Source organism: Chiloscyllium plagiosum, chromosome 5 (assembly GCF_004010195.1).
Source record: "Chiloscyllium plagiosum isolate BGI_BamShark_2017 chromosome 5, ASM401019v2, whole genome shotgun sequence".
NCBI classification, from domain to species: domain Eukaryota; kingdom Metazoa; phylum Chordata; class Chondrichthyes; order Orectolobiformes; family Hemiscylliidae; genus Chiloscyllium; species Chiloscyllium plagiosum.
The window spans coordinates 40,081,043-40,107,487 of NC_057714.1; the positions used below are offsets into that span (position 1 = coordinate 40,081,043).

At 40.3% G+C, this 26,445-nt stretch overlaps 1 protein-coding gene and 1 non-coding gene across 2 annotated transcripts in view; both read left to right on the forward strand.

The window, feature by feature from the left end:
• LOC122550244 (collagen alpha-1(XXVIII) chain-like) overlaps positions 1-19,586 on the forward strand; it is a 238,294-nt gene extending 218,708 nt beyond the window's left edge. Inside the window, exons 23-28 of the mRNA XM_043691001.1 lie at positions 1,132-1,204; positions 3,067-3,684; positions 4,863-5,038; positions 10,774-11,008; positions 15,200-15,375; positions 19,064-19,586. Of these exons, the coding sequence (XP_043546936.1) occupies positions 1,132-1,204; positions 3,067-3,684; positions 4,863-5,038; positions 10,774-11,008; positions 15,200-15,375; positions 19,064-19,111 (1,326 nt within the window). The 3' untranslated portion in view covers positions 19,112-19,586. The remainder of the gene's footprint in view (positions 1-1,131; positions 1,205-3,066; positions 3,685-4,862; positions 5,039-10,773; positions 11,009-15,199; positions 15,376-19,063) is intronic.
• On the forward strand, positions 11,382-11,484 carry LOC122550396. Its single transcript, XR_006311843.1, has one exon. It is a non-coding gene; the product is annotated as a U6 spliceosomal RNA (small nuclear RNA).
• Positions 19,587-26,445: the final 6,859 nt, after the last annotated feature.

The window sequence follows — 26,445 nt, forward strand, 5'->3', positions numbered from 1 at the left end:
AATTCTTATGCCAGTGGCCTGATTCAAGGAGCACCTGGCAATGCATCTCTCAGCCCTCAACCCATAAATGCCTCAAGGATGTTACTAATACCATTTTTGCCAAACACACCATTTCTCACCCTTCTCCCATGATGATGACAGTCAAGTAGCGAAGGTATTGGAATTCTTCAGCATCACTGCTTTCCCTCAGGGGTGCAGGGTTCTATTGAGAGTGCCCTATCACCAACCTGCTCCATTAATACAGGAAAAGCTTCCATTCTGTCAATGTTCAAACATTGATGCCAAACCTTTTGAGAGGGTGGTCTGTGCCAGATATCCTGGGAGCTGCCATTACGTACCAGAGAACTTAAAGGTTCCTGCCTCATTCGTAAGTCCTCTGGCAAGTCAGGGATAGCTGCTTGGAGACAAAGGGTACCCCCTCCAAACGTGACTCATGCCAATTTTTCAAAAACCTTCAGAATGAGCAGAAGGAACATAAAATGCTGCCAAAATTTCCACATTAGAACAGGCTACAAGCTTCATTATGATGAGGTTTCAATCCCTGCCCTAGTTCGTGTAGGGGTCTTGTAGTTATTCCCAGAAAGGATATCTTGCATCAGTGTGGCATGTTGGGACCTTTGAGGAGGATATCCTGAATGGGGGATTGACTGCAATGTTTTGAGGAAGAAGATGAGGTTGACGATCAAAACATTGACCGGAGAGCTGCCCAAGAGCATAGAAGAGCAATGCGTTCTCAAGCCTGAGAAATCAGAGAGAACTAACTGGTACTTGCTTCCAGGAAGAATGCACAGAGTATGGACTTTGTTTAACATTCTATTGACAATAATGGTAAGAGGCTTCGGCTTAGCACAAAGAACATGTAATCTTTTTGCTTTTGCACTCCGTGGCCTGTTCTACTGCTGAATAAATGTCTTTTTATCCATCTGATTATAGGCTTGATACCTTCAGCTGATAACTCACACCTAAATACTAGTTTTACACCCACACACTCCCTTTCTCTTGCTCACACATTCATTCATGTACACACACTCACTAATTATCACACACACTCACTTTCTCACACTCACTCTTTCACAAACATGCTCACTCACTCTCATATGCTCTCATACATTCACTTACACACTCACACAGACCAAGTATGCACTTACTCTGTCAATGAAGGAATACTCAATTGATGGCAGCCAGGAAAATCTGAAATCACTAGGTAATTAATTTCTTGCCATTAAGTATAGAATTTCTAACATATAGCTTCAGGAGCTCCCATATGGGGAAAATATGCAGCACATGCTGTATCAATTGTGCAATATAAGTCTAAGATCGAGACCTGAGATGCAGTTAAAAGGGTTGTAGCTGCTTAGTTACAATGTTTCAGTTATCTCCATATGTGTTGGAACACATTAGGTGTGATCTCGCTATGTCTGCGGAAAGTGGGTTTAGCGTGATGGACATTTTGTGTGCAGAAGTATGTTTCAGTTTTTAAAAATATATTTGTTAATTCATGTCTGTTGTCTTGTTAAATATTTAATTTAAATGCTGTAGTGTCTATGAAATTAATGCTTACCTTCAAAGGCACAGACACTGGAAATAGCACCATCTGCATCACCCTCTTCCAGGCCCTTGTCATTTCATAATTCTCTTTAGCTAGAAATCCATGATACTCTCATTTAATGTATTATATTTTCTATGGTTTCGGTTTCTGCTAAAGTGCTTAACTCTCCTATTTCTAACATGAATGATAAACTGGGTTAAGCAGCTTAAACAGTTATTAAAATAATAACTTTTCTTTCTGTTTGCGCTCTGGCTCCCATTCCTATAATGTATATCTGGAATCCCCAAAGAGTTCGCCATTGCCCCCTTCTTATTTGTCATCCGTATACATTTCTGGATGATATTATCTGAATGTACAACATCGATGACACACAGCTCTTAAGTTATTACCACCTGAAATTGCCCAACAAGGTCTCTGATTTGTCACAAAAATAGAAATTGCTTGTGAAATTCAGCAGGTCTGGCAGCATGTGTAGGAAGAAAACAGAGTTAACATTTCAAGTCCAGTGACTTTTCATCAGAATCCAATGTGATTTGCTACATTGCTTGTTCAGTATCTAGTACTATAGAAGGAGAAAATTCCTCTGATTAACTTTCAGGAAGACTGAAGCCATTGACAATAGTCCCAATTCCAGATGCCGCTCCCCTAGCAGTAATTCAAACTCTCCTCCTGTTACTGACAGAGGCTAAACCAGATTGCTCTGGTTTCCTATTTGACTCTGAACTGAGCATCCAATTCCATATCCTTTCCTTCATTAATACTGTCTATGTCCACATCCATAACACTCTCCACCTGTGCTCTACCTGAATGCATCTGCTGCTGATACTTTCATCCTTTCATTGGTTTACCCAGGTCTCATTTGCCCATTTATCCTCCAGAAACTAAAACTTACTCAAATATCTGTTGCCCATATCCCAATGTTCACCTAGTCCAATTCACCAATCGTTCCATTCCACATTGGTTCCAGGTTTAGCCACACCTTGATTTTAAATTCTTGACATTACTTTCAAATTCTTCTAAGTTCATGCCATATCCTATCATTGTTTCAGTGTCTTACAGATCCTGAATTTTCATCACTGTTTCCAGCCCTGAGCAACTAATGCTCTAAGCTTTAGAATTCTCTTTCTCCTTCCTCACTTTCTACCCTCCAAAGTCTAAGACATTTCATAAATCTTAGCCCTTGGAGAAGCTTTTGGTTATGTGTCCTAATTTCTTTTCTTGTGGCTCAGTGTGATATTCTATTCAACTACTGTCCTGTCAAATGCAAGTGGTGCATCACTCTGGGTTGTTTTGCTATGTTATGATTTAAAGTTGTTATTGCTACTAAAGAATGTCATACTAAGCACTGAGTGTTCATGAACTGAGTACTAATGCCAATAGTGAAAGGATTAATTTGTGGTCTCATGTACACAATAGGGAATCTGCCAGCAGGACAAACCCATCTCCAGCCTTTACAAACTGCAAGCAAGAAGTTCACATTGAAATCACGGAATCACTCTGTCAAATATAACGTCTAGGCTTTTTTAGCTTCTTGCATTTTTCTTTGTCTGAAAATCTAATACTTAACTCTCTTATTTCAGGATGTGGGAAGAAATGCAAAGAAAAGCCTCTGGAACTGGTATTTGTGATTGACAGTTCTGAAAGTGTTGGGCCAGAAAACTTTGATATTGTTAAAGAGTTTGTCAATGCCCTGATAGATCGAGTCAGTGAAAGCAGTGAAGCCACCCGGATTGGTGTAATACTTTACAGTCTTGAAGCACGAATAATTACTCACTTACAGCAAGGTGCGACTTTGGAAACTGTCAAGAGAACAATTCAAAACATGCCATACTTAGGAGAAGGCACCTACACGGGTTCAGCCATGAACATGGCAAACCAGGTTTTCAAGTCAGCTCGAAAGGATGTACACAATGTGGCAATAGTGATAACTGATGGGCAGACAGACAAAAGAGATCCAAAGAATCTAAGTGTGGCGGTGATGGAAGCTCACGCAATGGGCATAGAGGTGTTTGTAATTGGAATTGTTAGTACCAGTGATCCTTTATACTCTGCCTTTAAGAGCGAAATGAACCTAATTGCATCTGACCCTGATGAGGAACATGTTTATCTAATTAATGACTTTATGACTCTTCCAAGTAAGTACATAGATAAAGGAGTTCTAAAAATAAATGAATTTTATCATTTCCAATATTTTAATAACGAAAATTATGTACTTGCAATTATAATAATAGGAGTCTGTTTTCATCCTTTGTGCCCATCAAGTGTGGTTTGTCCAGGGAGGTAATATCTTTGCAACAACCTATTCATCCAATTTTCAAAGATCTTGTGTCATTTAAAGGTACAGTCTGATGGACCAATGACAGGCAAAACAAAGACCCCAGTGAACACCACAAATTATCATTTGGTGATGTTGCTCTAATACTAGCCTTTGCCAGTAAGACTGGGCACAAAAGAGCAGCAGGTCCAGAGACAGCTGGAGAGATCAGTATTTTTAAATATCACTAAGCTTTGGAATGCTTTTCTGAACCTTGGACTGCCTCCCTATCTCCTACCCCTTCTCTACATCACTAATGTCATTTCTTGAAATTATTTCCAATTTCCATAAATCTGAGCCTCCTGTTGCACTCACTCAACTCCTGCTGGTCGGATGTTTACAACTGATGTTAGGTTTGGGTAGGAGTCAAGCCTCCTGTTATTAAAACATGCCAGGCCTCACTTGATAACTGGGATGAAGCCTGGAACTTATTCACATGCTACAATCCCTGCCCTAGGTCTGCAGTCTCAATGCAACCAATTATTTCTGCATGATTATAGTTACATGAACACTAGCCTTCAAAATTGCAATTAGCTTTAAAATAAATCAGCAAAGCTGCTAAATCTGCATACCTGAAAGTAATGGGTATGTACATTTGATGAATGAAGCTGTATTGTCATGATTATTTCCCAGCAAGTGTTCTTGTTTATTGGCAGAAAGCCATGTGCTTCCAATGGTGAAGGAGGGAAAGCTAGTGGGAGAATTATCTCAGGCTGCACTCTCAAATTTTCTTGCAGCTGGTTTCAAGGGATCTTGATAAAAGTCCAGAAACTGATCTCCTACCCAGACAGTTTTCAGCTAAAGAGGGTGAATAGCCGATCAAGAGAGAAATGAAAAACAAAGCAGTGAAAACTCCTTAAAAAATCAAATATTTAAGTTTCCAGATTGGATAATGTCTCTGAATGCTCTTTTCCTTACTTAGAATGATCACATTTTGGACAATTCCTGTTACTGATTGGAAAGGTTTTTTTAATACAATGTGTGCTTGTCCCATTTCAGTACTTGAAAGTAAACTGTTCCGTAAAATCTGTGAGCTTGAGAACAACGCACTGTTCAGTTCAATTCCTAGCTCCGTACTACCCCCTGGTGTGTCACCAGCTTTTGAAGTAAATCATCAGACACCAGGCCGTGACAGCATACACATCGAAGATGAACATGAAGTTAAAACAATAGAAGTAAGTAAAAAGGAATGACAAATACATTTGACATTTGATGACCCTTACATCTACATGGAGGTGAGATGGGTGAGGGGTGGGGGGAGTGAGGGTAATCATGTCATGTCATGTAATCATGACATTTTAACCATCCTCACTTCCCCAAGTTTGTCTTGTTGGAGATTATCATTCTTTGCATTTATATGGTACATACTTGCCAGTACCAGGCAGTATTATGTACTCAGATCACTGGAGTGGAACTTGTAGCTGCAACCTTATGACTCAGAGACAGGAGTAGTGGCACTGAGTCAAAGCTGACACAAGGATGCCAGAGAGGTCATAGATGAAAGTGTGACTTGAGAACTGGGAGTGGAGGCATTGCAGAAATCAACTCTTAGCTCCAGAGCCTGGGCATTGAGATCTGTTATCCATGTTCTAAAAGGAATGCTGGGATATTGTTAGCTCATTTGGAGGCACTTAGACCATCTTGAAGGGTAATCCAATGCCATCTTTAATTCTATTGAGAAAAAGGGATACAACATATTACATCTGCATCTGGAGCGAGTGACTGCAGCACACACATCTCGTGGAAAAGTATACGTCCAGTACAGTCAGAGCAGCCTTGGGAAACAGCTTTGAGAGATTTGAATAGTTCAGATACCACCTTAGCATAGCACCAGGATAGGTTTCGGAAAAATATTGAGAGGAAGTGGGAAGAAGAAGCATGTGCTTTATGTATACAATAAAGTTTATTTGTGCTAAAATTTCCATTATCCCAAGAGAGGGGTGTACAATAAATACTTACCCAAACAGTGACCCTAACATGCTTTGAATGACCCCTGCTTTCTGCTAGTCCCAGGGAATGATTTTCAACCATCACAAACCATACAAGCTAAAATACATTAGCCAAGGATTTTAAAGTTTGAAAAAGCACTGACATTCATCTCTCTCACACACAAACATATACATAGCCATGCACAAACAAACATACACACACATACAAAATTAAATTTTCAAATACTCCTCACAAAATGACCTGTCTTTTCTGTGTGTTTTATGGGTGCAAGAACAACAAGAGTGTTCCTTCCAACTCCATAAAGATTACTGACTTCCAGCCCCTCACTAGCTCCACCCATTTGCTTCCCTCATAACCACTATTGCAGTCTTCTTTGGACTTAGAATCAAAGAAACTCTACAGTGTGGAAAGAGGCCCTTCAGTCCATCAAGTCTGCACCAACCCTCTGAAAAGCATTCCACCAAGACCCAGTCTCCCACTCTTTCCCCATGACCCTGCATTTATATTTACAACAGGGCCACTCCACCTAACCTGCACATTGTTGGACAGTGAGAGGAAACCAAAGCCTCCAAGAAGGGAGCAGAACCTACTCTCACGTCCTTCTGTAAACGGACCACTTCCCATGCTGGAAAATGTTTTAAATAGGATCACAGCATGACAGCACCCTACCCTTCGATGGAACACAACCTGAACTCTGCCCTGACCGAGTCTGGCAGACTTCCCGGGCTGGGAAGCCTCCACAAAACCTAAGCAGACATGGGGACAACATGCAAACTCCACACAGACAGTCACCCAAGGCTAGAATCAAACCAGGGTCCCAGATGCCATGAGGCAAAAGTTCTAATCAGTGAGCCACCGGGCCACCCCTTTATGGTGTTGTGTCTCCATTTTAATGATTTACTACCTCCCACATCAGAAAACCACCTGATTGAACTTCTTGGAGACTTGGCAATTGACCCACTCAGTGCAGTGGAGACCCAAACTTGAGTGTGGCTTTCTTTCTTTTATACCTGGGAACGCTACCACACACAACTGAATGGCTTTTTCCATCACCAAATCTCCTGTGGCCATGTCCAATTGCTCAATGTACACAGAGAGTTCATTAAAGGGAAATGCAGAAATACCAAAGGTGAGGGAGAGAAAACTGGAACATGGTTTGCATGTCACATGACTTCAGGTGACCCTGGAGATCAGTCACTTATTGCCCACTTGATATGAATGGACACGTGAAATCATCCAAGGTTCCTTGTACATTTCATCACTTTTTAAGACAGCATTATTTTTATTTTATCATGGGATGTAGATGTTACTGGGAGAAACATCTGGGAGATGAAACTGGGTTGCACCGTCCCCTGCAACCGCAAGAAATGCAAAACTTACGCCCACACCTCCCCCCCTTACTCCCCCCCAAGGCCCCAAGGGATCCTTCCATATCCGCCACAAATTCACCTGCACCTCCACACACATCATTTACTGCATCCGCTGCACCCGATGTGGCCTCCTCTATATTGGGGAGACAGGCCGCCTACTTGTGGAACGTTTTAGGGAACACCTCTGGGACACCCGGCCCAACCAACCCAATCACCCCGTGGCTCAACACTTCAACTCCCCCTCCCACTCCACCAAGGACATGTAGGTCCTTGGAGTCCTCCATCGCCAGACCATAGCAACACGATGGCTGGAGGAAGAGCGCCTCATCTTCCACCTAGGAACCCGCCAACCACAAGGGATGAACTCAGATTTCTCCAGTTTCCTCATTTCCCCTCCCCCCACCTTGTCTCAGTCCCAACCCTCAAACTCAGCACCACCTTCCTAACCTGCAATCTTCTTCCTGACCTCTCCATCCCCACCTCCACTCCAGCCTATCACCCTCATCTTAACCTCCTTCCACCTATCGCATTTCCAACGCCCCTCCCCAAAATCCCTCCTCCCTAACTTTTATCTTAGCCTGCTGGGCACACTTTCCTCATTCCTGAAGAAGGGCTCATGCCCGAAATGTCGATTCTCCTGCTCCTTGGATGCTGCCTGACCTGCTGCGCTTTTCCAGCAACACGTTTTCAGATGTAGATGTTACTGACCAACCTCAGAGGTTCATACATGGCAAGTGGAAGCCAATTTGTTGGCACACTAATTGGTATGTCTGGGACCTTGTAGATTTATTTCTAGTCAACAAAATATGGTTTATTACATGTTAGCAGCTAGTTTTAGGTTACATTGATATGATAGACTTTGTTACAGAGACCACCCTATGAGGAGGACGAGATGTTTGGTCTCACTCCTTTGAGATCCTAAGCTATTCTGCCCACAAAAATCCATTTGCCAGGTTTGTCCATAGAACCATAGAAATGATACAGCACAGATGGGGGCCATTCAGCCCATTTTGTCCATGCTGATCCAAAGACACCCAGATGCCCTTTCTAATCTCAGCATACAACCCATAGCCCTGCAGCTCACAGCATTTACAGTGTAGATCCAGGTACATTTTAAAAGAGTTTGGGATCTCTGTCTCTACCACCAACTCAGGCAGTGAATTCCAGACACCCACCACCCTCAGCATAAAAACATCTTGCCCCACGCCGCATCTAATCCTTCTGCCACTTAGCTTGAATCTGTGCTCTTGTTTTTTGAACTCTCTGCCACGGAAGCCAGTTCCTTCTGTCTAGTCTATCTCTACTCCTCACAATTTTGTATACGTCCATCATGTCACTCCTCAACCTTCTCCGTCCCAAGCAAAACAACTCCGACCTCTGTATTCTCTTCTCGTAGCTACAATTCTTCAGCCCTGGCATACTTGAGTAAACCTTCTCTTCACCATCTTCAGAGCAATTACATCCGTCCTGTAATGTGGTGACCAGAACTGCACACAATACTCCAGTTGTGGCCTCACCAATGTTTTATACACTTTCACCATTATATCCCTACTTTTGTATTCTACATCTCTGCCAATGAAGGAGAGCATTCCATGCGCATTCTTTACAACCTTGTCTACCTACATTGCCAAATTTATGGATATTTGCACTTGCACTCCAAAATCTCTCACTTCATCTCCTTATATTCCCATTTTTTGTTTATTCCCTTTTACTGTTTGACCTCTGTAAATGCATTACCTCACACTTATCAAAGTTGAACTCCATCTGCCACTTTGTGCCCACTCCACTAACCCATCTATATAATTTTGGAGTTACAGCTATCCTGTACACTATCCACTACATGGCCAATGTTTGTGTTGTCTGCAAATTTCCCAGGTGTGCGTGGTGCTTATGGCACTCCACAGTATTAACCCTTTCATTTTGATATACGACACAAAGAAAAGGATTACTGCCTGAAACAGCTGAAAGGTATTTTTAACACCACCTTAGTCCCAGAGACTTATAAAGAGCTCCTGTGGCACAGTGATAGTGACCCTACCACTGAATGATGCAGCTTCAAGCTCCATTTACTCCAGAGGTGTGTAATGGCATCTCTAAGCAGGTAAATTGGGAAAATATCAAGCTCAAGAGGCTTATGTTACCACAAAATAGCAATGACATACCATCCCCTGACATATCACCTTGGCATAGAGCAATGTGGACAAAAATGAGAAGAATACAATAAAAAAAGAAGCATGTGAATCTAAGAAACAAAACTACCTTGTGATAAGAAGTTGAGTGTTCTAAGATATACCTGTTTCTTGTTAAGTTTGTGTTTTTAAAATACCTCTTCTCACAAAGCATTTGTCATAATTCATACTGCAGAAAATTCATGGACATTCAAGGCCTGTTAGTACCACCATATTTTGGGTTTATCAAGTTTACACAAGTAACCACTACATTTTTGCATACCTTAACTTACATTAACTTCAATTTGACGTAAATAATTGAATTTCTGGCACAGCAGCTCTTCCACACATGACCCTATAACTTTCATGCACATTGCTGTTCAAAAATGGACACATCATCTGCTGGCAGGATGTTTCCTGGAATTCAGAAAACTGTGCCCTCTCACCCCCATCCCCACCACACTCATAACTACAACCCAGCAGAAACCACCACAAAGGGGCAGTTCGATAACAACTGCAACTTACCATCTTTAACACACCTAATTACCCGTTAAGTTCTGTTATAAACTCATATGCATGATCATGAAGGACAGCTATTGAAAGGTAGATCCCAATTACATCTTCAAGACCCAATTGCAAAGTTAGTCAAGCCTGAGTAGGGTAGCAGTAGTGACTCCTCCATCACGTTAAACTGCTCAGAACCAAGTCTTAGCCAGAGGGTACAGCCACGGAAAGTTTACTTGATTTTTTAAAACGTGCTTGAGAATGAAAGGGCAGGAGTTCTCTTCTGGGCCTTACAAATTGTGGAAACTTAGGAATCCCTTATCCATAGCTTCCTCCGTGTTACCCCTCACATCCCCAAAATTGCAATTACTGTCCTGTCATTTCCTCTACTGGAAGACCTTTCCTAAAGATTGATTGTTATCATCTTCTAATGCTCACGTTCCCATCACAATTCTAGCTGGATACTGATTCTGCCAGACTTGGAGTCTGACAAGATGTATGGAAATGTGACCTGACTGTAAAAATTGGCCAGGAGGCAATTTATTAATTCTTTTGCAGTGTGTCAACATCTATTGGGTTAGTGAGTGCCATTGCCAAACTGTACCAACCCCTTGTTAAAAGTGGCTCAAATTTCAACTTTTTATGGCACAACATCATAAACTTTATTGAAAGAAATGTTGGATTATATAAACTATGAATGCTGATATACAATATTTTTAAAACACTGTTCTTTCCAGTTTCACACTGTTCCCAGCAATTGAGTGAAAGCTGAATTTTTCACATTCCCTTTCAGATTCAATGTCAGAATTGTGTGTACTCAGTCCAGATAATTAATAGCCAGGACCACATATTGGAAGAGTATCTGCAATTATTTAAATTGAATAACATATTCTGTGAATTCATTTTTTATCCCTGTAGCGTGGTCCTCCGGGAGGAAATGGAAATAAAATAGAATCACATGCTGAGGATGTATTTTCAAGGCCGCACGAAACACTTCCCCTGCCAGGTTTACCGAGTCCTGATGTAGGATCTGGACCTGATGATCAAGGAATAAGGAGAGAGCCAAGTTCTTTTGAAGATGACACTGGAGTGGCAAACGTCTTTCTCCCAGAACCCACTCCAGCACAAATACTGACAGAGGAAGTTCATGGAGGTATGCAAAATTTAGCTGTCATGAAGTATTTTTTTCATAGAATCTCTACAGTGTGGAAACAAGCCATTTGTCACAACAATTCCACACTGACCCTCCAAAGAGTATCTCATCCAGACCAATTCCCCTACCCCTATTACTCTACATTTCCCCTGACTAATGCACCTAGCTTATACATTCCTGAACAAATTATTTATGACTGAACACTCTGCAGGTCATACCTTCCATGTGTTTGGAAGCTCAAATGTAATAAGGGGTCTGGCAGCCTCTCTATCTCTGGACTGGGAGGCCCAGGTTCAACTACCACCTGCTCCAGAGGTATGTAATATCATCTCTGAACAGGTTAGTTAGAAAAATAGGTTAGTTTTATTTAACTGCTTGCTTTGACAATGTATATGAAAATTGGACCAATACAGAGAAGATTACCATGCTCCCTATGCAACAAAAGCTCAGAACGTCATGAAGCATTCATTTTTTTTAAAGACACCTGTGGCACACTAGTAGTATCCCTATCCTGGACCAGGAGGCCTGGGTTCAAATTCCATCTGCTTCAGGAATGTGCAACAATATCTCTGAACAGGTTGATTAGAAAAATATGGAAAATGCATTTCCAAAACAGTGTTTTTCTTCTAAGTGATTTACTTCCAGTCTTCTTTCCTCAGGTTCCTGCACTTTCTTGGCCAACGAGCCAGTCTTAGGGGATGTAAGTAAGACTGTAAGTAAGTGGATGTTAGCCAGTAAAATGTTCAGTCATCTAGGGCACCCGAGCTCAGGCCAATCTCGTCTTCATTCAATGTCTGTATTCCTAGCAGGACCATCAACTTACCATAGCAATTTACAAAATGCCAAATTCTGGAAAAGAAATAAAGGATTTCTGGATCCCTATTGGTGCTTTGAGATCCCAGTGTAAAATGCTGTTTGATTGTCTTTCCTAGTTCAGGCATACTCAGGCCAATTGTAGCCAAAATCAGTTAGTTGAACACGTAAATATGGTCTGAATGTTTTAATAGCAGATTTAATAATATATTTGTATTGAACATATCTAACTCACTGCATCCTACCTGGAAATTGCACATGACCTCTGAAAAAGTAATAAAAAGTACTTTGGTTCATTAATGCTGCCAATTTTGAGAATTAACTCAAACCGTTCCTTATCAGCAGGTGGCAGTAAGGAGAGAAGATTAGTTGTTGACAGGCTGTTGTTCCACTACCTTTAACAGAATGTTCAAAATGAATTACAGTTCAAGAAATCACAGAAAAGCTTAGGAATTATTTGAGACCTATAAATTTTATGTGCAGTCAACTGTTAAATAATACATTTTCATTAGGCATTAGTGGTTAATATAAAATCATGAGGGGCATGGTTAGGGTAAATAGAATAGGTATTTTCCCCGGGGTAGGCAAGTCCAGAACTAGAGGGCATAGGTTGAAGGTAAGAGGGGAAAGATTTAAAAGGGACCTAAGGAGCAACTTTTTCATGCAGAGGGTGGTACGTGTATGGAATGAGCTGCCAGAGGAAGTGGTGGAAGTTGGTTCAGTTAGTACATTTAAAAGGCATATGGATGGGTTGACATGAATAGGAAGGATTTAGAGGGATATGGGCCATGTGCTGGCAAATGGGACTAGATTAGGTTAGGATATCTGGTTGGCATGGACGATTTGGACCGAAGGGTCTGTTTTGGTGCTGTACATCTCTATGACTCTACGATTCTATGACAGATGAATGAGCTTCAGGCACAGATCAGTCATCATTTCATTCAACAGTGAGACAGGTTTTAAGGCAGCTGATTGGCTTGCATTTAATCTTAGAGATGTACAGCTCGGAAACGGACCCTTTGGTCCAACTCGTCCATGTGATATCCCAACCTAATCCAGTAAATCTTTTCAGAACTCTTTCAAGTTTCACAACATCCTTCCAATAGGAAGGTGACCAGAATTGCAAGCAATATTCCAAAAGTGGCCTACCCAATGTCCTGTATAGCCGCAACATGACCTCCCAACTCCGGTACTCAATACTCTCACCAATAAAGGAAAGCATTCCAAATGCCTTCTTCACTATCCTATCTACCTGCGACTCCACTTTCAAGGAGCTATGAACCTGCACTCCAAGGTCTCTGTTCAGCAACACACCCTAGGACCTTACCATTAAGTGTACAAGTCCTGCTAAGATTTGTTTTCTCAAAATGCAGCACCTCACATTTATCTAAATTAAACTCCATCTGCCACTCCTCAGCCCATTGGCTCATCTGACCAAGATCCCATTGTAATCTGAAGTAACCTTCTTCGCTGACCACTACACCTCCAATTTTGGTGTCATCTGCAAACTTACTAACTGCACCTCTTATGCTCACATCCAAATCATTTATATAAATGACAAAAAGTAATGGATCCATCACCGATCCTTGTGGCACTCCACTGGTCACAGGCCTCCAGTCTGAAAAACAATCCTCCACCACCACCCTCTGTCTTCTACCTTCAATCCAGTTTGGTAGTTAAATGGCTAGCTCTCCCTGTATTCCATGAGATGTAACATTGCTAACCAGTCTCCCATAGAGAATCTTTTCGAACGCCTTACTGAAGTCCTTATAGATCACATCTACTACTCTGCCCTCATCAATCCTCTTTGTTACTTCTTCAAAAAACTCAATCAAGTTTGTGAGACATGATTTCCCACATTTAAAGCCATGTTGACTATCCTTAATTAGTCCTTGCCTTTCCAAATGCATGTACATCCTGTCCCTCAGGAATACCCCCAACAACTTGCCCACCACCGATGTCAGGCACACCTGTCTATAGTTCCCTGGCTTACCACCTTTCTTAAATAGTGGCACCATATTAGCCAACCTCCAGTCTCCCGGCATCTCATCTGTGACAATCAGTGATACAAATATCTTAGCAAGGGGCCCAGCAATCACTTCCCTATCTTCCCACAGAGTTCAAGGGTACACCTGATCAGGTCCTGGGGATTTATCCACTTTTATGTGTTTCAAGACATCCAGCACTTCCTCCTCTGTAATATGGACATTTTGCAAGATGTCATCATTTATTTCCCTATATAAGACATTCTATATCTTGCATGTCCTTCACCACAGTAAACACTGATGCAAAATATTTGTCGCCCTATGCAATCTCACCTCACTCTCCAGCTTAGACAATTAATGACTTGTTGAGAATTCCTATGCACTCTACATTCTCCTACAAAAAATTAACACCTTGGGGATTTAACTATCTTGCAAAGTGACCCGTGAAATCCTAATGTAGGGAACAGACAGACTGAAGGAAAGTATCATCAAAAGTATCCACTGCAACAGAATCATGGCACAAATCACCACCTTTAGTTTCTGGTCTCATAAGGATCTGTTCTGATAAGGTTTACCCATTCAATTTGTCTAAGTCCCACATAAAATATTAATGATAAAACCTAAATAAGAAATTTGTATATTAAAGCAGCAGCCCCAAGTTATTCTGGACACAATGATAAAACATGTTAGATTATTAAACCTGGAATTTCCACTGTAATCAAGTCTTGCAGCTTTATCAGTGAGGTGAGCCTGCCTTCTGAAACTAGTATGTAACTCCAACCCAAGGCACTTTCCACAGGCAGGTTCATGTGCATATGTTAGATAAGCTCCTGTGCCTTTTACAGGTAATCCACCAGAGGAGGTGGGGCAGTGAGGAGGTTGGAAGTTGTGTTGAATTTTACTTGTTACAGATTCCCAAGCCTTGTCATTGCTCTGCTGCCTGTTGGAGTTTTGTTTTAAAGATAAATAGAAAAAGGAGTTTCTCTGTACTTAGTTGATTCCATTAGATTCTTGGCCATATGAACTTCAAGTTGCTTTCTGCTGCTCAGCCCAATACCGTTGTCTCCTTCTGTTGCTGCTAGGTATGAATGATGGAAAATGTTGAATGAGGTGCCTATGTTTCCATTGTATTGCACATGTGAGCCAATATATTGTCTGATTGTAGGAATCCCTGATTTGGATGATGACAGCAGAGAGCAGGAGGGTGACTCCCAATTTTCACCTTCACCTCCTGATGTTATGCTGAGCAACGAGGAGGAAACCCTGTAACACAAGTGACAACTTTTGCTTTTCAAACAAATGACTTTGAACAGGGCGGTATATTCTGTTACGTGTTTCAAAACCAAAGTTCAAATTTGCAAATGACTAACAATATTCTGATCTTGCATTCCAGATCAGGCCTGCAATGAATCCCTTGATCAAGGATCATGTAGGAGTTACGTTATTAAATGGTATTATGATACCGCAGCTAATTCCTGTGCACAATTTTGGTATGGAGGCTGCGAGGGGAATAATAACCGTTTTAATAGCCAAGAAGAATGCCAGGCCAAATGCTTACAATTTAAAAAGGTCAGTGACATTTATAGATAACAAATGAATGTTATTGTCCTGTACCTATGATGTGGTGATACCCATATTCATCTGAAATGCCTTTACCTTCTATTTTAGTTAAGGCAATAACTTATTTTTAAAATGTAATGTACAACAGCAATTTCATCATCACTATGCTGACAACACAGCAAAAAGCTCTCAGCAAATTCTGATGTATCTTTGTGATGTTTTATCTCTCTATTTGCCAGGCATATCTTTGAGTAGCAATTTAAAGAAATAGGGCATTTTCATGGAGTTGTTTCAATGCTTTTTTATAGATCGTTTCTTCTTCTACTCAATTAAAGTTTTATATATTTCTATTTTGTATTCTTCCTAGTTTTCTGCTGTCCTGTTTTGACAAGACAGCAGTATGATTTTGAACTTATTGGGTACAATGCAGGTGTCTTCAGTTGTTAGGGGTAGGGATCCAAAACCCACTCAGTGTAAGAATTTATTTTTTAGACTTCAACCTGACAGTTAGCGACCAGCCACAGACAAATGTGGTATTATTTTAAAATAAGCTTTATTTTCCGATTTCATTCATAATTTAGAAGATTAAGCAATTACACAACTTTATCTCAGGGGTGTGCCAAAAAGATGAAGGTGATAAATTTGTTTCTCTGGCTCATTCTCTGGCAGTCCAATGATCTGTCCATGTTCTTCTCTTGAAATTCCTGTGTTTTCAATTAGTGCTATTGACACACCACAGTTTGCATGTTGCTTGACAAGTTGGACAAGTTCTGCAAATACATGTAAAACCATCACGTGACAAATACACCCTCTGTCTTTTTGAAATACAACTTTGCCAATAAGTACTAAACAAGTCCCTCCTTTGAACGGTATGTCAATGACTTCATTTCACAGCATTCTGATTTTAATTCCATGTCTCTGTGGCCAAAGGTCTTTTACAGAGATCACCCCCACCTGCATCTACTTGACGCCTTCCCAGCTACCTTCCCCCCCAAGCCTCACCCCACCCCATTTATCTCTCAGCCCCCTTCCCCCCACCCAAACATTCCTGATGAAGGGTTTATGCCCAATTTATCGATTCTTCTGCTCCTCCGACGTTGCCTGACCTGCTGTGCTTTTCCAGCATCACACTTCTCGACAAAAGTCTTTTACATTCAATGAAATTTCAATATTTCAGTGGCTAATGTACCAGTGCCCCACAAACAGAGAGATTGTAATTTTAATTCTGAATACATATTCAGCGCATGGCTCAGTAAAGTTCTAGCATTCCTGCAATCCCTATAATGTGTCGGAGAGTATGCTTAGCACTCCAGGCACTGAGTGATGAGTTTCAAGGAAAACCTATGGAAAAGTTAATATCTGGGTGCTTTTCATCTTAATTTTGTGTCACAATTTGCAGAAAAATCTGAAATACCATCTCTTTCCGTAGTGATATTTTGTAGAAGTCAGTACTTTGCCACATACACTTCATTCGTGTTAAACAAGTGTATCCTAGCATCAAACTTGATTAAAATACAATGAAGTAGTAAACAGATATCATTATCCCAAACCAATGTTCATTCAATGTGAGAAGGGCAACTTGTAGAAATATATTTCAAGTCACTTCACATAGACATAAAGAAAAACAGATCCTAAGCCAAAGAAGGAGTAATGCAGTGAGGTAAGAAAAATCTTGAGGTTTAAAGGAAGTCCTAAGGGAGAAGAGAGAGTTACAGAATCAGAAAGATTCAGGAGGCAGATTCCAGAGCATGATGTCTTGACAGCTGAAAGTGCAGGTGCCATGGTGAAGGAAGGCAGCAGACATCACTCTGATGGAGGTGGGGAGAAAGGCCATGGAGAAGATAAGTACGAGAATAGGCTTTTTAAATTGGAGGAGTTGGGGAATCAAATCAGGCTATAATTTATGGGTTCTGTCTGAATAACTCTTCTGTTTTGTTACAGAAGTGAAGACCTTTTTACAGGATGGAGGGATTAATATGTGAGTGCTATAAGAATATTTATCATCTGGAGTGAAGCCAGCATTATCCTGGGTTACAAAACACTCACAAGGTGTAACAGGATAGATGTTAAGTGGTTCCGTGTAAGAAAGGCTAATGAGTTGTAAAGAATAGTGTTCTCAGGAAATAATTACAATTCGTGATTCATGCCATGATTCAATTTCATTGGATATAATCATCCTCAAAATATTAAAGGTGTTTGCAGCATAAAGTTAAAAATCACAGGACACCAGGTTGTAGCTCAACAGGTTTATTTGGAAATTCAAGTTTTTGGAGTGTTGGAGTGTTGCTCCTTCATCAGGTACCGCTTCAAAAGCTTGTACTTCCAAATAAACCTGTTGGACTATAACCTGGTGTCCTGTCATTTTTAACTTTGTACACCCCAGTCCAACACCGGCACTGCCACATATTTGCAGCATAAGACAGCTGCAGGGGAGGGGTTTTAGATGAGCATGTCGACAGCAGACTTTTTAATCAGGATAGCAAAGAATACAATCCCTGGTTTCAAGCTGTCACAAATAAGTGTTTTTCGCACTTACCCCAGTATTAAAATTGAACCCAAAAATCCACTTGAAGGTTTTCAGAAGCTCCAGCAATAAATGGCATTTAGGTGCAGATCACTCATGATCTAATTGAATGTCAGAACAGACTATAGGGACTGAAAGGCATACTTCTATTCCAATGGCTGGAATTTTACTGCCTTCTCCCCCCTCAGTTAAAACTTGGGGTGGGGTGGCCAGTGCCAAGTGGCCAGGCTGCCAGTTGGCCAGACAGAAGGGGATACCTCCTTTTTTTTGGGCACCCTGTCCCTATCAGAGGCCCAACCCTGCCAAATTGTAAAGTACTTCCTGAGGTGTGACATTTCACCTCTACCTCCACCCCCCCACCTTCCATGCTCCCTCTTGACCTGTCACACTTGGCATTGCCCTTTGCTGCCAGAACACGAATGCCTAAAAACTCACCTTTCATCCTAGCTCCATCACAGCTCCCTTCCCTCTGAGCCTACCAGTAGTCCCAACAGTGACGATCGTTACCAAGATGCTCCCACGACAAGGGAGCTCCTGGTCATTTAATTGACCAACTGTTGTTGGAAGTTGGGCTTGCTTTTGGATTGAAGCCAATGTCATGCCACAAACCAATGAATGTCTTGATAGCTGTTAAATGGCTGCAGATTTAGCTAGCCAAGTAGAGGTGGGCTTACCCTGACGTTGTTACACCGGGATGAGTGCCTTGACCCTGGCATAAAATCCAGCCCAATGTTTGTAAATAAGAACCTGCAGAAAGAGAGCAGGACGTCACCAGGTAGCACCCACTGTCGACTTGAACTATTCATCTGCCAATTTCCATAGAGTTAAACTACTACTGTCATTTCACATTCAGTATTAACCCATTGAATTAATATATTTTTGAATTTTCACTGAATCCCCTAATGCAATCAATTAGTAATAACTGATACACACTGATTAATTTTCTGATTAGTAAATAGTAATTGATTCTTACTAAGCAGGCTAAGAGTTCCTCCTGTTTACTGTGAGTTGTGACACTCTTAATTTATTTGTATAATTATTTTTCTGTACTAATTTTAGCAAAAGTTTAACCATTCTTTCAGGATAAAATACATTTTATGGTGTACTTTGTTTCCAAGAATGAACCTTTCATCTGATCTGAATTAACATTTTGTTATTTCTTCCTTTTGAAAGTCTTCCTACCATAGACTTCACATATCCTCCTACCATTACCTGGTGTAAGTATACATATCATGGGTACCTGGAGTTGACGTTTAAAAGACAAACCCAAGATGTATCTGGGCTGGAAGGCAGCAAAGACAATGATCTTAATGAATTGAGGAAGAATCAGCACATCACAAACTCGGGTAGAACAAATTCAGCTGACATTGCTAAGAGTTGGACTATCATGTCATTTCATCAAACCGTTTAACCTCATGAAGAAAAGTAAATTGAGCACAAGTTCAAAATGCTTAAGTCAAGTTGTGTTCAATGTTATGTGATTCAGACAACTTGCCTTCCTTTGCATGACGCTCTTGTTGTCTTAGTTGTTCAGTTTCAAGTTTGTTCTGCTTTGTTTTCCTCCATCCTTTTAACCTTCAATCTTCAGCAGGATTAATACTTCTCAAGTTTTTGTTAAGTTTTCCTGAATACAATGTTCATGTTTTTAATCTGAGAGTTTATCCATATTATTAAATGAAAAGGTGATTTCGTCTTAGTTCTTCCTTAAGTTTTGTTCATTGATATCTATGTCATTTGCTTCCTCACTCTGACCAAATTTAATAACCTGCTTACTCACGTCTCAAAATCTGAAACCAGGTATATTTTCCCAGGTTGCCACTCTGAGTGGGGATACTTGCAACTCATTCCCACTGAATCACACAGTATAGAAAAATGCCACTTTGTCCAGCATGTCTGCATTTGCTTTTCACCAAAGAAATTTTTAACTGTGTCTCTGCCGAATTCCAGATCTTCCTGTGGTTCAAATATTTATCTCAATCATCCCTCCCTAGTCAATTCCTTGCTGAAGTGAAAGGATGAAGAAATTTCTCCTAAACTCTGATGTCTGCCTTAACTATCATTTAAATTGATAATCTTCTGTTACTCACTTTCCAATCAGAGAAAAAAGTAATCATTTATTCACCCTGTCAAAGCCTTTGCTTAATTAAAAGAAATCAATTACATTTCCTCTTAGCCTATTGCAGTGAAAACAACCATTTTATCTCAAGTCCCTTTAACAATTGTAGTTTTTTTTAAATCTAAGTATATACATTACTGGCAGGGCTGTTGTGGTGTACTGGTCATGTCCCTGCCTTTGGGCCAGGTGGTGCAGGTTGGGGTAATACCATCTCTGAACGTGTTAACTAGAAAATATTCAGAAATTAATAGTTGGAATTATAAATTGAGAAAAGAATGCCTTTGTTAGATAACTTCTCGAGTTCTGAGTTCAGGTTTGGGCACGTAATCTCAGGAAAGGTATACATTTGTCTCAGAAATAGCACAGCACTGATTCACTAGAGAGGAGGATTAAGTTATGAGGACAAATTGTTTGTGTTTGTTCTGTATTCTCTTATATTACAGGGCTGATGGCTAATCTAACTGACATTTTAAAATTATAAAGAACCCAAAAAGGCCTCTGGTGGGAGAATTCAGAACAAGATACCATAATCACAAAATTAGACTGAGGCCATTAAAGAGTGGAGATAGAAAAATATTTCACAGAAAATGTAGCAGAAATCTGAAATTCTCTCTACCAAAAAACTGTGAATACTGGTTCAGTTGAAACTTTCAACAGTGTCGCTGACAGATGTTTTCTGGATAAGGATACCAAGTGATATGGGTACAAATGTGGGTGACTGGGACTAAGATACAGATCAGCCATGATGTAATTGAATGGTTGAACAGGCTCAAGGAGCTGAATGGCTTTTCGAGTACTTATGTCCTTATGAAAATTAGCATGTTCCTGAATCTTCAATCAGTGATCTGTTATTTAAACTGAGTCCATAAATTCTTTTAAAATGTTATGAGATAACTGAGTTAAAAAGAGAACATTAAATATTAACAGAAGTTATGACAGGGTGAGATTAGACCAGGTGGAAATTTGGAGAGGAAAACACCTTGCAGACTTGATGGACCAAATGGACTACTATAATTTTCAGTAATTCAGAGCTGAAAATGTGTTGCTGGAAAAGCGCAGCAGGTCAGGCAGCATCCAAGGAACAGGAGAATCGACGTTTCGGGCATAAGCCCTTCTTCAGGAAGGGCTTATGCCCGAAACGTCGATTCTCCTGTTCCTTGGATGCTGCCTGACCTGCTGCGCTTTTCCAGCAACACATTTTCAGATCTGATCCCCAGCATCTGCAGCCCTCACTTTCTCTTTTCAGTAATTCAGTAAGGATCACATTCAGGTAATTTTAGGAGTTTAATGGATAAATGGAAGGTAATATAGTTGGGGTGATTCTGAGATTGAAGCCTCCATCCAAGCAACATTATGAGCCACTGAAAAGTTCCTGTTTTATGTGAACTCTACTTTTCATGGACCGACAAACACAGAAGAAAAACAATGGATTAAAGAAATTGAGATGTTTTGACAGGTCAAAAGTAACAATCCAGTTGTCCAGATGCCTTGATGATAATAAGGTACATATTGTACTGCAAATGTTCAAACCCAGCAGAGTTGCTGTTTTCTGGCCCGGCTAATCATTGTAATCCAAACTTACTACCAGAGGAGGTCCACATCTTGCTAGCTTTTTCCAAACTTTGAATATGGTTAATATACTGTATAGGCAACTTGGCAAACAAAATTGAAATTCCTTGGAAGATCTTACTGTAAGTAACAATGAGATAACATCCCAGTAGATGCATTTTACCAATTATCTGTATTTTCCCACTTTTGTTTTAAACAGCAGTTTTAGAAATCAACCATGATATTTAGATTTGTTGCACTCATGCCAAAGAAGCTGTTTGCATTAGCACATTTCATCAGCACATTAGTGTTATAATTCAGTAAGTGAGAAATGTATTTCCAGTGCCTTTTAACATTCATCCTGAATGAAATTCTGTGCAATTATCCTGCTAAGTAAGGAACACTAACACAAAATTATATATTAGCACATAAGATGTTAAAATGCTGTTTTGGTCTTCTTGAAAATTGCAATTTGTTTTGTTCAATGCTTTGTGGGATATATTAGCCCAGAAATTTGCTTTCTAATAAGGATTTCCTGCTGAAGTGCAATCATAGTACCAAAGAGTGATTCACTTATCATTAAACTGTGGTAATAGTGGGTAAATCAACTTAAATGCAAACGTGTATTCCCTATTGAGTCAATAAAAATTAAAACTGTGTGAAAGAAAGTCTGTATTCTAACTGGTTTACAATACATTGACAAAACTGAAGGTAAATACAGTTTGTAGGAAGGGTTATTGATAAGTGACAAAGAACTGGCTGTATCTTAAGATGCTGCTTAGCCATTTTGGAAGTTGTAGTTTCTCAGAGTGGAACAATCTACACCAACTGTATGCCAACATTTTCAACGTGACATTTGCAGTTTCATCTCAGTTTCCATTAATTGCAACTTAAATGTAATTTTAAAATGATCAATCAAACAGGTGGAGTGACTTACCAGAAGCACTCTACCACTAATAATTCAAAAAACTTTGAAAGAATCAATTATTCATTAAACCATTTGGTAAACTGTAGGATTTGCTTCAATTGTGCTGTTTTTATTCAACATCTTAAAACACTTCTATAGAACTGACACAAAAATTACATGAATCTGAGTCAGTTAAAAGTAAAGATTTAATTTATTTCAAAATTTGATTTGAGACTTTAATAAACTCTCAGACACACCTTAACTTTTATATTTCTACATAATAATGAAATATGTCGGTACATGTCACTTCACTTTTTTCCATTATATATATGTATTTATATCTGCAATAGAAGTTGTCTTTGTAAATTGTTTTCTTTAATTAAACATCTCATTCCTGCCTTCCAACCCTCAAGATATCAGTCCTTCTGCCCCCTCTTTAACAATGCTGATTTTAATAATTTCACTTTGACAGCTGTCAAGACTTACTTACTCTCTCACTACTCTGAAGTTTAAAACTTGATGTTCCATCTGATCATTGTGTTGCACATTTTACAAGTAAACACTGAATTTCTACTGCCTGTTTAAGTGGCCACCTCAGGATTCAGATTCATAGTCATACAGCATAGAGACAGGCCCTTCAGCCCACTATGTCTATGCCAACCAAAAAACACTAAATTATACTAATCCCATTTACCTGCACTTGGCCCAGAGCCTACTGCACCTTAGCAGATTAGGTGCTCGTCCAGATGCTTCTTAAATGTTATGAGAGTACCTACCTACCACCCTCTCAGGCAGCATGTTCCATATTTCTATCACCATCTGAATGAGAAAAACCTTTCGTCAGATCTCCTCTGAACCATTTCCTCCTCACCTTAAGCTTAAGCCCTCTGATCTTAGATACATCAGTCCTGGAGAAGAGACTCTCACAATCTACCCTATTTACAGCCTCTCATAATTTTATATACCTCAATCAAATCTCCCTCAGCCTCCCCTGTTCAAAGGAACACAAACTGAGTCTATCTAGGTCTCTCCTCATAACTTTCCATCCCAAGCAACATCCTTGGGAATCTCTCTACACCCTCTCCAGTGCAATCACACATTTCCAATTGTGTGGCAACCAGAACTGTACATAGTATTCCATCTGTGGCCTAATCAATGTTTTATAAAGTTGTATCAAGACTTCCTTGCTCCTATATTCTACATAATATTCTCCAGATAATCCCACATGCCTTGTTCACCAACCTGTCTATCTGTGCTGATACTTTCAGGGATCTATGGACTTGTACAAGATCTCTTTGTTCCTCAGTTCATCCTTGGGACCTATCATTCATTGTGCAAATCCTTTCCTTATTAGACCTCCCAAAATGCATCACCTCAAATGTATCAGGATTAAATCCCATTCCCATGGGTCAGGAAATCAGAAGCCTCATGCTTCGAACAGTAGTGTGGACTCCTAAAATTATTATCATTATGTGAAACGTCCTTTGGATGCTATATATCAGAAAACCTTCTTGATTAACATATTTATTTAAATACATTTTCCAATATGCATATTGCCAAGAAAAGACTAGATTATCATCAGCTATTTTATTTATATATAAAATCCCTACAGTGCAGAAAGTGACCATTTGGCCCATTGAGTCTGCACCAACCCTCTGAACAGCATCCCATCCTATCCCCATAATCCTGCATTTCCCCTGGCTAATCCACCTAAATTGTATACCTTTGGACTGTGGTAAGAAACTGGAGCACCGGTAGGAAACCCCCGCAGACAGAGGAAGAATGTACAAACTCCACACAGGTAGTCACCCAAGGCTGGAATCCAAACCCGGTCTGTGGCACTATGAGGCAACAGTGCTAACCATTGGGTCACTGTGCCACTCTTTTGTGGCATCTAAGTGCTCTTTTTAAATATAAATTCATTTGAATTTTTAAACACACAAAACACAAGAATCCAAACAGTCATCTAGATTGACTTAACAAACGTGCAAGTTTTCAAATCAAAAAATGTATACTTTTAGATTAAAATGATATTCTTTAGTCAGCAGTGACAAATTGGTAGCTCTCTCATCTCTGCATCAGAATGTTACATTTCCAAGTAACACACAGATACTGGAATGTCTGGGTTAGTTCAAGGTTTGAGTATTCCTGTTAATGATGCTGAAAGTGACTTATCTCGATTAATGCTCGTGTTGAAGTGTCAGTGTTAATGGCTGTGTAAATTTAGAGTGTCTATTCTAATATATGTGTTCAGTTTGGATCGTCCAAAATTAGTTTTCCATCTCTTTGTCTGCAGCAATGGGCTGGATTTTCCTCCAGATGTCAAAACTTTGATATGGACCCCAAGACCACTCATCATGCCTGTATGCCCATTGGAACAGCATTCCCTAAGTTGTCTGCAAAGAATTCATGAAATAAGGAAACCTGAAGACAGGAGGGTTATTATGAAGGAGGGAGAACTATTCTACAGAATTAGTAGTGACAACACTGCAGTCCTTCATTACAGCAGCCCCATCATTAGGGAATTGAGTCCCCATCTCCAATGGCTGTCCGGCCTGCTGCCAGGAGACTGCCTTGATAGAACGCATGCTCTCTAAATGTGGCACACGGCTGTTCTGATGACAATAATATATCTATACTGGTGCCTCTGTAAGAGTTTTGATTGAATTTAATGTCTGTCGACCTCCATGCAATGAAAAATCAATCCTGCTCCCACATTGCTCCTGGAGATTGTTCCAAGAAAATTTCCCAGAGACAGGCATAATAAGAAAATAAAAATAACAGAAAAATATGTGAAATATTCAGCCCCTTGGCATGGAGCTTTCCAACAAGGGGGTTCATTTATTGACTCATCTTTGCACTTTAACTTAGTGCCTTAATTCCAATGAATGCATCGCCAGTCATAGAGTCATGCGGCAAAGAGATAGCAGTAGAGTGTAAGTGCTGCATGAGCATTGATCCTTCTCCCCAGCACCACATCACCCATTAAAGGCATCACTGCATTTAAAACAGTTTTGCAGTACATTTACAGTTCAGGTGAAAAGGGACTCAGTTCCATGTTCCTGTGCATCTCTAGAGGTCTTGCATTAGCTGCGTGCATTGTGCCTGTTATAAGATCACCTTGATTGCTTCTGCTTCACAGAGATGGAAATGGTCAACATTGCCAGTGAACAGCATTTGAACCCTCGTCCCTATATGTGTACATTGTGTGCATTTCACGTGTGCGATGATATGCGCATGATGGATGCAATTCCCCCTTGAAGGGCCTTCCATTGCACAAAAGTGCAACTCCTAACTTTGGTTATTACACAGACATGGGCTCTGCCCAATTCGGTCACAGTCATTTTCCATTTGTTGATCACATTTAACAATTGGCAGATCATGGAAAGTGACGCAGATCACAATGGGCACCATGAATACCAGACTCACTTTACACATCACGTCTTGCTCCTCAATGAACTTCTGTGTCCTTTCTACTAACCACTTCCTGGACACCCTATTATGACTGAAACCTCTCATGTTCCCACACACCACATTGAATTGAGGCTCCAGTTTTCCCTTACCCCTGAGCTCTGTTACTACAGTCTGGTCATGCCCATCACTGTGCTATTTCGTGCCCACCCTCTTCCCACAGCATTCCACACATTCCAAATCACCACTAGCTCCCCATCTGCATATATATCAAACTCCCCCTCTCACTGTCCTTGTACTGTTCACATCCACAGGCTCCTGCCTACAATCCCCAGTTTTCAGTCCTGTTATCACAAGCATGATCTGATAGCCAGGCTCTCTTTACAGCTGAAATGTTCCATCCAGGCAACATCTCAATGAATCTCTTCTGTATCCCCTCCAGTGCAAACGCATCCTTCCAATACAACAAGAACCCAAAGAACTGCAGATGCTGGAAATCTAAAATAGAAACAGAAATTACCGGAAAAACTCAACAGGTCTGGCAGCATTTCTGGAGAGAAAGCAGAGTTTAAT